This window comes from Pipistrellus hanaki, assembly GCF_964339955.1.
Source record: "Pipistrellus hanaki genome assembly, chromosome: 8".
Lineage (NCBI taxonomy): Eukaryota > Metazoa > Chordata > Mammalia > Chiroptera > Vespertilionidae > Pipistrellus > Pipistrellus hanaki.
In genome coordinates this window covers 61,831,461-61,843,925 of record NC_140510.1, presented here as the reverse complement: position 1 = coordinate 61,843,925, position 12,465 = coordinate 61,831,461, and the positions used below count along the sequence as shown (strand labels likewise).

The following is a 12,465-nucleotide window of genomic DNA, read 5'->3' as shown; positions in this document are numbered from 1 at the left end:
CAAGTATTTTCTAGATGATAGAACATCAGTAAAAATTTCATTTAAAGCACAAGATAGACTAATGAATCCAGCAAAAAACAGTTCACTGATAAGGTTTCAAATTCCATATTGAAACAAACTTTTAGGAATTGTTGCTGTTTTTGGTATGATAACAAAGAAAATATCCACAACTAGAGGCCTGGTGCACAAAACTCTTGGGCATGTGATGGGGGTATTCCTCAACATGGCCTGCACCCTCTTGCAGTTCGGGACCCCTTGGGGGATGTCTGCCTGCCAGTAGTCAGACATCCCTCTTGCAGTCTAGGACTGCTTACTCCTTACCGTCAGCCTGCAGTGGAGGCAAGAGAGGTTCCTGCCACCACTGCTGGGTTTGCCAGCTGTGAGCCCAGCTTCTAGCTGAGCAATGCTCCCCCTGTGGGAGCCCACTGACCACCAGGGGGCAGCTCCTGCTTTGAGCCTCTGTCCCCTAGTGGTCAGTGCACATCATAGCTACTGGTTGTTTGGTCATTTGGTTGATTTGCATATTAGTCTTTTATTATATAAGATTATCTGAAAAAAAACTATTAAAATACTCCTTTGTTCAACTATGTATCTATGTGAGGACAGTTTTGCGGTGTTTTTTTTTTTTTTTTTTTTTTTTTATATATGCTTCAGCCTAAACAACATGTCACAGCTGATTGATCTGTTAAGCCAGCCATTAAAGGGATTTGCAAAAATATCAAACATTGTTACTGTTCTCATTACGTTTTTTTTTTTGTTTTAGAAAATACCCTATATAATATAGAGCTAATATGCTAATTAGACTGGATGGCAGAAAGACCTTCTGGAATGATCTTCCAGAACAACCAGTGGATGGGGGTGGGGCCATGAAGCAGCTGGGGTTGCAAAGGTCTACTCTTGCACGAATTTCATACATCGGGCTTCTAATACTTGTCATAAAGTGCTATTTATTTGTTAGCATGTAGTAATGGCTTGTTATTTTTTTTTTATTTTTTATTTATTTTTTTATATTTTATTGATTTTTTACAGAGAGGAAGAGAGAGAGATAGAAAGTTAGAAACATCGATGAGAGAGAAACATCAACCAGCTGCCTCTTGCACCCCCCCCACTGGGGATGTGCCCGCAACCAATGTACATGCCCCCTACCAGAATCGAACCCGGGACCCTTCAGTTCGCAGGCCAACGCTCTATCCACTGAGCCAAACCAGTTTTGGCGGCTTGTTATTTTTAAGTGAAAAAATATTTTAAATATGTTTTAATTTTTGTATTATACTATATGCATATTGGTAAACAGAGCACACTGAAGCAAAGGCTCTTTAGGGTTCTCAGTAATTTTTCAGAATATATTAGCTCTGAGACCTAAAGTTTGAGAACTTCTGTGATACATTGTATGTTTATAATGACTAGTTTTCACATATTTATGGCCATCCTATAGATAGAATATCCTTGCTCTTTTTAAAAATTAGAACTCTTTTAATATTTGTTTTCAGCAATGTTTTTGGAACAATGCCAGTGGGTGCTTCTGCACAGACACAGCCTGCTTCTTCAAGTGTGCCTGCTCCATTTGGAGGTAGGTGTTTCCGGTAGTCGTCCCCCCTTAAGTGTGGAAGATGCATTCTAAGACACCCAGTGGATGTCTGAAACAGTAGACAGTACCAACCCCCATATTTACTATGTTTTTCCTGTACATACATACCTATGATGAAAAAAAGTTGAATTCATAAAATTTGGCTATTCACCATACAAATTTTGTTTTGTTTTGTTTTCTTATTGTCGAGAACTTAATCACCTTTTCACTTAAAGGAAGCATTTTACAGCTTCTCTTTGGCATATACAAATTGCCAGCATCACTACTCTTTGCACTTTAGGCCATTAATAATAAGTAAAAGTCGAGCAGGGTGGAGAGAGATTTCATCACCTTACTCAATTAGTGCATAATTTAGAACTTATCAATTGTTTATTTCTGGAATTTTCCACTTAATATTTTTGGGCTGCCATTAACTGTTGGTAACTGAAACCACAGAAAGGGGGAGTCATAGATAAGGGGGAAGGAATAATGTGGACACTGTATAGAGGCCAAGTGTGTATTGTATAGCAACTTCAGAGAACCAGATGACAGAGCAACAGTTTATTATTAGAAAGCTTTAGTTTTCTATCTTCAGAAATATATTAACAAATATATTTTTATATATTTTAATATAAATGTATTATGATTTTATAGTCTATTTTATAATTTTTTTTTTAAAGCTACGCCTTCCACAAATCCATTTGTGGCTGCTGCTGGTCCTTCTGTGGCATCTTCTACAAATCCATTTCAGACCAATGCCAGAGGAACAACAGGTAAGAAATATAAATTACGGAACAGCAAATTTTGGAAAAGGGATTTATTGCAAAGAAACCATGTGAGCAAACTAGAAAAATAAGGATTCTTTCTTACTGAAATGAGTGGATAGTGGATAGGAGAGTTTGTTCCTAAAGACAAATACTTGCTGAAAGTTTATAAAATTCTGGAACTTAATGCACATTTGAGAAGGACCTTAGGAGTTAACTAGTGCCTACCTCGCTCAGTCACAGTTTTCATATTCAGGGAGGAAGCCCAGGTATGGAGGTGAGACTTCCTTGAACCACACAGCCAATTTATGTAGAAATGGGACTTGTACACAGTAATTCTGACTTTCAGAATTATAGATATAACTCATTCAATCATAGTAGAAACATGTGTAAGAAGGTTTTTTGCCCTGTTTCTGACTCTTGACATGAGATTGCAAGGGCCAAATGGGCTTTATTACATGAGGTCTTAAGATCAGGTCTTTTTCTAGCACATATCTCTCTTAGGATGTTAACATTTTAGTAAAATGTGAAAGATTTACACGATCTGAAGAGAAACCAGAGTATAGAATGTTAACATTTTAAAAATTGTGGGAACCTGATTTAATTTACCTGGTATAATGTTTTGAGTATTTTCTCAATTGCTGCTTCCCCAAATTTTAATTAAGTATGGTAATTTAAAATGAATGGACATATACTTTAGAAATAATTCTACCCCAGATGGTTAAAACAAACACAAAAAGGTTTTATTATATATATTTTATATTATATAAATATATATTATATATATTTTATATTATATAAATATATATTATATATATATTTATAACTTAAATTTGTTTTTTATTAATTAGATTTATTTATATGTAGCCTCTCTGATCTCAGTCTTGCCAGGTAGGAAAACACAAGATGCTTTTTTTTTTTATTCTGTCTTTTCAGCTATTATATTTCAATGAACTATAGCGAATAATTTTCCCCTTGTAGTACTCAGCTTACTTGAGTTACCTTTGTGTATTTCTAGTTCATATAAAAAGTTGTAAATAAAAATCAAGTATTTTCCAGGTGCTCTCTCTAAGGTTTGACTGCAGAAGCTAGGTCATTTTAGATGATCCTGTAAATAGCATTTTTGGGTATGACTCATGAGGCCTACAAGTCTATATGGATATAATTATATCTTCACATGAAAAAAAAAGTGTTTATTTAAAATGATGTATTTCATAAAGGTTTCATTTGATATTATCTAATATCCCCTTTATTGCAAACTGTGTAAATATTATAGTGTCATGAATATAGTTCAAATAAACTGGATGTGTTTTATCATGTATTTTGCTACCCACTTTGTAATAGTACATTCTAATTTTAGAACTTTTAATGAAATACATTTACTTTTATTTTAACAATAGTTACCATTAAGTTAATGACATTGGTCTCTTTATGGCTCTCCATAAGGCCTTTCTGGAGCAATGCATTCTCAAGTGTTTCCTCACGCTCATTTTGGTAGGTGGCCACCACGAATGTCTAGATTTCTGTGGCAGTTTGTCTGCCTGCTTGTGGAAGCTTCTGCTAGTGTTCTGAATCCCTGCATGTGGAATTAAGTTCTTCCATGTTTTAAAATGGAGTGGGCATGAATGTGTGGCATTGGGATTGCATTATATTTTAAATTACATAGAAATCTTCTGTAGTGATTTATGTTTTAATACTGAAAAGTATTATTGCTTACCTCCATGGTTATATTAGAATGCCATAGCTTTTTCAATTGTTTTTCTTGAGTTTGAATTTATAGTAGTTTGAGTGACACCTTTTTGATATACCAAACCATTTTACCACATTATTCCATGGAGTATGGTTTTGTTTAACTGTGCCCAAGTTCTGCTTTTTAGTGCTTTTTAAAAAGTGACTTGTCGAAGTTATGTCAGTGCATTGTCTGTTATGAAACCCTCCTGTTTCCTCGCAGTGTGCTTATTACTTATTCACTTGCTCCCCAATGGCTGTGTCCCTTCTTTTTCTCCTTAATAATGAGAAAGTAATTTAAAAATTTTTTTACATTCTAATTAGTTTCATTGAGGATTATTGTTATAAACATTAGGATTATGAGTATTACTTTGGCAACATCTGTAACATTTTTTTAGTTTTTACTTTTTGTAACATTTTTAATATTTCTGTGCTAAAAATCAGCATTTGAGTAAAATTTTTAAATCAGGAAATTAAGTGAGTTATCTTTTTTGATAACATACTTAAAACTATTTCACTGTATAATTACTACTATTCTGTATTAAAAACAACATTACTGGCTCTTATTTCACTGAGGCCTTCCTAGAACACATAATCTTCTCTAACAATAGTGATACACTGTACTGCTACTACCTGTGTTTCTATAACGCAAATTATTTCCTGAATAATTCTTCAATGGGGAATGATGGCAGCATACCACATATGTAATGGTAGTTCACACAGATTTCCCCAACCTGTGACTGCTCTGTTCCACAGAGTTAATAATGGCCAGACGTGGCAAGCCATGGAGAAGCACAGTTTTGGACACAGTGTTCATTTATACTGTGTGCTTTGTCTCTTCTAATAATACTTAGTTCAAGTCCTTTCCCATCTTTGCGCATTTTGCCCTAATTTTTATAACTCAGCAGTCCTAACCTTCCTTAACCCTTTATCCAGAGCAGTATTTATTTACCATCCATAAAAGGATTGTGGGAGTCCATATATTTCTCTTGGAAGTGATTTATTAGGAGTGTAACATGTCCTTTGAATTGTGTTCGAGTTTTTATTAAGATTTCCCTTCCCCATTTGGCTCTGGTTACAAAACTGCATAGGTTTTATGTGGCTTTCATCTAACTCCTATAAGTTTTGTTATTTTTGGTGAGCTACTTTAAACAGGTTCTAAAATTTTTTTCCAGGAATTCACATAATATGTTATAGAACACAATTCATTAGATACAATTAAATACTTAGCTATTTTACTATATATAGCAAAGCAAAATGAAAAATGTTAATATGTATACATGTGAATTCCCTGGATGATGGGCTTTAAAAAGTAGATTGCTGACTAAAGTTGAATTTTATTAATATACTTTGAGAAATTTTTCTTCATTAGTTTTATTCTGGTTATTGAGTTTTAGGAAAATAAAATTTTATAAGTTGTTATACTGTATAGTGCTAAAACTTAACTGACTTTGTTTTGAAATTTAGAATGCCTTTAATGTACATCTTAATATTTTTCAAGGTAAATGATATCTCCTGCTTTAATGTTGAATATGAGAAACAAAATGTGCCCTTTTAAATGTAAGTGATCAGCCCTTTTCTTCTCCTGTCAGCGGCGACCTTTGGCACCGCATCCATGAGCATGCCTGCGGGCTTCGGGACGCCTGCGCCCTATAGTCTTCCCACCAGCTTCAGTGGCAGCTTCCAGCAGCCTGCCTTCCCAGCCCAAGCAGCTTTCCCTCAACAGACAGCTTTTTCTCAACAGCCCAATGGTAAGATCTGACATTTACTTGTAAGTCCCCTGTAGGACTCTTGTCCTATATAATAAAAGCCTAATATGCTAAGTGTTAGGTCATCCAATAAATCAATCAAAGTGTAATATGCTAATGATATGCTAAGGCTGCTCAACTGCTCACTATGACATGCATTGACCACCAAGGGGCAGACGCTCCGACTGGTAGGTTAGCTTACTGCTGGAGTCCGGCTAATGGGGACTGAGGGAGATGGGCTAGAAGACATGCCTTTGAGCCCTCCCGCATCCCTCCCTAGCCCCAGTGGTGCACTGGTGGGGTCCCTTGGCATGGCCTGTGCCATCTCACAGTCCAGGACCCCTTGGGGGATGTCGGAGAACTGTTTTCGGCCCAGTCCTGCAGGCCAGGCCGAGGGACCCCACTGGTGCATGAATTCATGTACCGAGCCTCTAGTATGTCATAATGTTATGTGTTTGGACAAAAGAACTTAATTGAAGAACGCTGTATTGTGGTCTACTTGAATGGGTATTTGGGCCTCAGAAAAATGACTGAATTGGTAAGTTTTTGTGACTAGATTATCGATGCAGGAGAAATCAGAGACTCTAGAGAGTCCCCAGTGTCTTTCTCATTCATTTATCTGTGTTCTAATACATCTCTTGATTTTAAAAAGAAACTTTAAGGGCATAGAGTGTTTTTTTTGTTTGTTTTAAATATATTTTTATTGATTTCAGAGAAGAAGGGAGAGGGAGAAAGGGATAAAAACATCAATGATAAGAGGAAATCATTGATCAGCTGCTCCTGCACTCTCCTAAATGGGGATGGAGCCCACAATCTGGGCATGTGCCCTTGGCTGGAATTGAATCTGGGACCCTTCAGTCCACAGGCCAATGCTCTATCCACTGAGCCAAACTGTCTAGAGCTAGAGTATTTTTTGTTTTTTGTTGTTGTCTTAATATATATTTTTTTAATTTCAGAGAAGACGGGAGCGGAAGAGAGAGATAGAAACATTAATGATGAGAGAGGATCATTGATTGGCTGCCTCCTGCACCCCCACACTGGGGATCAAACCCAGGCTTGTGCCCTCACCAGGAATTGAACCATGATTTCCTGGTTCATAGGTCGATGTTCAATAACTGAGCCATGCCAGCTGGGTTGGAGGGTTTTTGTTTTTAAATTCTTTATTGTTTAATGTATTACAGTCTCCTTCCCCCCACCCCCAGTTGACCTCTCCCCGGCCACCCCCAGTCTGTGTCCATTGGTTATGCTCATATGCAAGCATACAAGTCCTTTGGTTGATCTCTGAGTGTTTTTGTTTTGCATCAGAAAATTGTGCTATTTTGTTTAAGGTTTTTTCGGTGGGTGGTGATGGCGTAGAGTAATAAATAGGCAACAGTATATATTATGGTTAGAAATATTTACTTGTTTTCAGGAAAATTCAATAGAGACTGGTTTGTGTGGTCATCCCCCCTTTGCCCCCCTGCTCATCCCTACTCGATTTTGTTTATGGCTAAAGTTTGAATTCCATAGATTTGAAGATTATCCTAAAATTATTGATATTCTTTTCTAAAGTTGTGCTTAACTAAAAATTTGGAAATAGGGTCTGTGACAGCCTTAATGATGAAATGTTCCTAAGGAATACTATGATGTTTACTTAGAAACTGCTGTGTGGTCTTACAGCCCCTCTCAAATAGTCACCATCAGTGCTCATCTATGATATTTATTAAATCCTTTGAATGTCAGTAGGTTAGGTACCTGAGACAAATTGGAATTAACTATTTCTGGGGACTATATAAAAGCTCTTTAAGATACACCACAAACGCTGAAACCGGTTTGGCTCAGTGGTAGAGCATCGGTCTGTGGACTGAAAGGTCCCAGGTTCGATTCCGGTCAAGGGCATGCACATTGGTTGCGGGCACATCCCGGTAGGGAGTGTGCAGGAAGTAGCTGGTCAATCTTTCTCTCTCATTGAGGTTTCTAGCTCTCTATCCCTCTCCCTTCCTCTCTGTAAAATATGTTTAAAAAAAAAAAAAAAAAAAAAAAAAGATATGCCACAGAAAGTTTATTTCTTGTTTTGAAAGAGCATAAGACCTAACAGTTTAACACTGATATTTTATTGTTGCTCTGGTAGGAGTTTCTCTGAGACACATTGGCTTTATAAACATCAGATTGTCTCTCAAAGATGGAGTGGGTTATAATTGGTGGTTCCGTTTTTACAAGGTGCAGGTTTTGCAGCATTTGGACAAACAAAGCCAATGGTCACCCCTTTTGGTCAAGTTGCAGCTGCTGGAGTATCTAGTAATCCTTTTATGGTAAGTGAGCTGCAATTTTAAGCACTTTGTAAGTTGTTGCGTATTATTTTCAAATTAGGAAAAGCAGGATGTGTCTCCTCTTGGATGCTGTTTGCTACTGTACTGATAAGACATTGCAAGAGTGTACACATTGAGGGAGCCACTATGCAAGATACCTTTGTGACTCAAAAAACATTCATCAGTTGGAATCAAAGAATTGACATTAAATAAGCTATTTTATAACATGAAATTTGTCTGCTTTCTTGCAAAAGGAACACTTTATGAGCAGCTGTAGACATAGTAAACATTGTGGAAAGGAGTCTTGGATTCAGATTTAGTTTGAATCATAAATGCATTTTTTTAGAGTCAAGTCCATTTTGAGAATTACATGAAATAATTATATAAAAGGCACAACACAGTGCCTAATACCTAATCATTTTATTATAGTATATTGCTAATAATAGTAATACATGTGATTGCCAATAATTAAACCTAATCTAAATACTCTTTAATATTTTCATCTCGCACCACTTTTGTCTGTTTATTTTGTTTTATGTTTTCCTTTAGACTGGTGCACCGACAGGACAATTTCCAACAGGAAGCTCATCAACCAATCCTTTCTTATAGCCTTATATAGACATTTTACTGGAAAGAACTTTTACATGGTCACATTACATCTCTCCGCCTCTTGCACTGTTGTCTTGTTTTACTGATCTTAGCTTTAAACACAAGAGAAGTCTTTAAAAAGCCTGCATTGTGTATTAAACACCAGGTAATATGTGCAAAACAGAGGGCTCCAGTAACAACTTTTAACCTGTGAATTGGCAGAAAAAGGTAGCGGTATCATGTATATTAAAAATTGGCTAATATTAAGTTATTGCAGATACCACATTCATTATGCTGCAGTACTGTACATATTTTTCTTAGAATTTAGCTATTTGTGCATATCAGTATTTGTAACTTTTAACACATTGTTATGTGGAAAATGTTACTGGGGAAATAGAACAGCCACTTTTAAGGTGCTGTCATGTACCTCGGAATGAATGACCTGAAATCATTTTAACCATTGCTACTGGAAAGTTACAAAGTCATAATTGGAAGGTTTTATTCAGTCTTGAATTTTTCCCTCCTAAAGAGCTCTTCTATTTATACATGCCTAAATTCTTTAAAAATGTAGAAGGATACCTGTCTGCATAATAAAGCTGATCATGTTTTGCTACAGTTTGCAGGTGAAAAAAATAAATATTAGAAAATATGCTATTGTTTTTGTGTTCTTGCTGCAATGCCTTTACCAAAGTGGCCTTAAATGTGAGTAGTGAATTGAGAACATCTTGAATTCTTAAATTAGGATTTCAGAAGACTTCTAGTGACTAGCTTTTATGTCTAAAAGAGAAAATTTTATAAAAAGGCCATGTAGAAAATGTACTAAAACTACTATGACTGCTATATTCAGGAATATGTCAGTGGTAAAGCATTTACATGTAGCTTGTCAGATTCACCATAATCCTTCTAATTTCTTTGCAACTTCTTAATTTTGTGAAATTTGTAAATATGAGGAATTTGCATGTATGTGTATTTACAAATTTTTTAAAGTATCTTGAATTCTTAGACTTCAAAAGGCCTATTTTAAATATTGATTTTAAAAATACTGTCTTTGAATGTTTTGGAAGCAGACATCCATTAACTGTGACATGATTGCACCTCAGATTGGTTTTCTGTTTAGACAAACTGATATTATTAATAGGACATTTGTTTATGTTCATCTCTGGAGGGATAAAGAAACTGGAACCCAGTATTACCTTGAAGTTATAGAATACTTTGTTTAAAAGGGCAATGATTCTAATGTTTAGTTATAGCTTTTTGTTAATAATATTCAAATGAACTTGTTTAAATATTTATGTGCAGCAATGCCTCATTCATCCAGAGATAATCTGGCAGTCTCATGAAAACAACACAACTGGGAAACTTGGAATCAACTTTTATTTTAGTGCCTTTGAGCAACCTACTTTAATGGAGTCTTTACTGATAATTTGGTTTCCCAGCCCGTAACAAATTAGCATTCAGAGCTGTTGCTCAGAACTAAGGAGATAGAAAAAAACTATGAAGAGAATACTCTTGAAGACTTTTTAGTGTAGGGGCACCCAGCCCAGCCTAGATCACTAAATCACATCATCTTCTAATAATTGTCTATTTCGCTGATTCTCTGTCATCAAGAAAAGCTGAAATTACATATACAAATGGGTAACGTGTTTATAAAGTTTTATCTTATAATGAGTAGACTTTTTTTTTTTTTAAAAGCTTTGGTATTAAAAGAGGTGAACATCTGTTTCCTCAAACATTTTATTCATGTTGAATACCTTTTTCAGTGGTGGCTACATGAGTTATCCTACTATACTCAACTTGTGTAGTGTTTTAGACTTGTTAAAACATTGCTGTTTGTTGCATATCTAGCTGAATGTGTGGTTTACCTGACCCATTTGATAAGAAGACTGGGAGATCTCTGCCCCTTTTCTGAGCAGTATGCCTCTTCTTTTAGAATTAAATGAATGCTGCAACGGTTGTGGTGTGTGTTGGTGTATACTTGAAATGTCTCTACATTTGTGGGGGCGCCCTCCACCTTCTTTTCATGGAGTGAACACTAAAGAAATGTCTTTGAATGTCTCTGTTTTAGATTGTATTGGGTCCCCATCAATCCACATGTACAAAGTTATATAATTGTAGGCATTTCCCAAATAACCTTCCAGCTTTCCATCTAAGAAATAAGTAAATTAAACAGTTATTATGAAAATAATTTTAAAGACTATTTCTTCTGAGTAAATTCTGAATTTTGTAATTAAATCGGAACTTTCATTGACTTGAAATGAATGCTTATAAAATTAAATACTTAGTTTAAGAAGTGGTCCAGATTTATAGTAGATTTAAGTCAACTTCATTTAGACTTTCCTATTCAGATTTGCATCTGGTTTTCGATAGACCACCAGAATTGTCTCTACATTTGTGGGGTCTCCCTCCAGCCATTTTTTCATGGAGGGAACACAGAGAACTGAAGAGGAGAAAACTCTTGATGTGACAAGGCTGAAGATCTTCTAGTTTTCTGGCTTCCTGGTTGAATCAGATCGTCTCTCCTATCTTTACTCAGGAAAGAAAATTTTATTTTACGGTGGCGAACTTGGTTACGTTTAAAGGCATGCTGTATTTTCATTTTTGTGCAAAATAGAGATAAATACTTTATTTGTTCAAATAATTCCTCTAAATTTGAAGGAACATATCAGTGGTTTACTTGTGAGTTGACCCTTCCCCCAGTGCACATTGTCTTTGCTACATACAGTTCCTAGAAATTAGTAAAATGGATGCTTTTTTACCATTTCCAAACAGTTTTGAGAAACTGGGTCTCCAGACCATAACCCCCAAAGATCTTTTGTTTATATAACGTGTTGGTCAGAATTTACTGTATTAGAAATTAATACTAAGTCATTTAAGAACTATGTTTATTTAAATATAACAATAATCCATTACATGTTAACATAAATACCATTTTTATAAAAATAAGTGTTATCCAAAAACAGTTAATGGGAACATTCTGTTTTGTTCATCTTTTAAATATCTGGACTGAGAGACACAGCGGAGTCTCGTTGTGATTCTTTTTCTATCACGTGGCATGTGGATGCTGGAAACTCCTCTGTGAACTGCAAGATCCTGGGTGAAGCAGAGACAACATTTTGGTACTGTTATGAAAATAGTTTGGATCTTGTGTTTTGGGTACCCTCAAGGGTCCTCAGACCAGTCTTTGAAAACCATTGCACTACACTTTAAAATTTAAATGTATATTTTTGGGACAACAGGATGTCATTGAAAGCATAGCACCCCCTGAACTTCTATGGGTTTTTTTTGTTGTTGTCTTTTTTACTTACTTGGTGGGAAAAATGAAAATTCCTGTTGAAGTTGCAAATGTTAAGCCCAGCCAGTATGTTCAATGATTGAGCATCAGGAGTTAACTACTTTTTTTTTTTTTAATTTTTTTTTTTTAATATATTGATTTTTTACAGAGAGGAAGGGAGAGGGATAGAGAGCTAGAAACATCAATGAGAGAGAAACATTGATCAGCTGCTTCCTGCATACTCTACTGGGTATGTGCCCACAAGCAAGTGGTACATGCCCTTGATGGGAATAGAATCTGGGACTCTTGAGTGTGCAGGATCCACTGAGCCAAACTATTTAGGGCAGGACTTCACTCCTGTTTGAATCCCAGTCAGGGCACATGTCCAGTTGTAGGCTCAATTCCCAGTAGGGAGCATGCAGGAGGCAGCCGATCAATGATTCTCTCTCATTGATATTTCTGTCTCTCCCTCTCCCTCTCTGAAATAAGAAAATATATTTTTAAAAGTGCT

General features: G+C 35.8%; 1 protein-coding gene across 12 annotated transcripts in view; it reads left to right on the top strand.

The window, feature by feature from the left end:
* The window catches only part of AGFG1 (ArfGAP with FG repeats 1), a 62,117-nt gene extending 50,017 nt beyond the window's left edge, over nucleotides 1-12,100 (top strand). For 3 of the 12 annotated variants that reach the window (XM_084891801.1, XM_084891804.1, XM_084891808.1), the window contains 6 exons: nucleotides 1,491-1,570; nucleotides 2,248-2,340; nucleotides 3,778-3,825; nucleotides 5,652-5,810; nucleotides 8,013-8,098; nucleotides 8,645-12,100. In XM_084891801.1, the coding sequence (XP_084747927.1) occupies nucleotides 1,491-1,570; nucleotides 2,248-2,340; nucleotides 3,778-3,825; nucleotides 5,652-5,810; nucleotides 8,013-8,098; nucleotides 8,645-8,704 (526 nt within the window). In that variant the 3' untranslated portion in view covers nucleotides 8,705-12,100. Of the gene's footprint in view, nucleotides 1-1,490; nucleotides 1,571-2,247; nucleotides 2,341-3,777; nucleotides 3,826-5,651; nucleotides 5,811-8,006; nucleotides 8,099-8,644 lie in introns of all 12 variants that reach the window. The other 9 variants (XM_084891800.1, XM_084891811.1, XM_084891807.1 and 6 more) reach the window with 3 other exon arrangements.
* The last annotated feature ends 365 nt before the right edge of the window (nucleotides 12,101-12,465 follow it).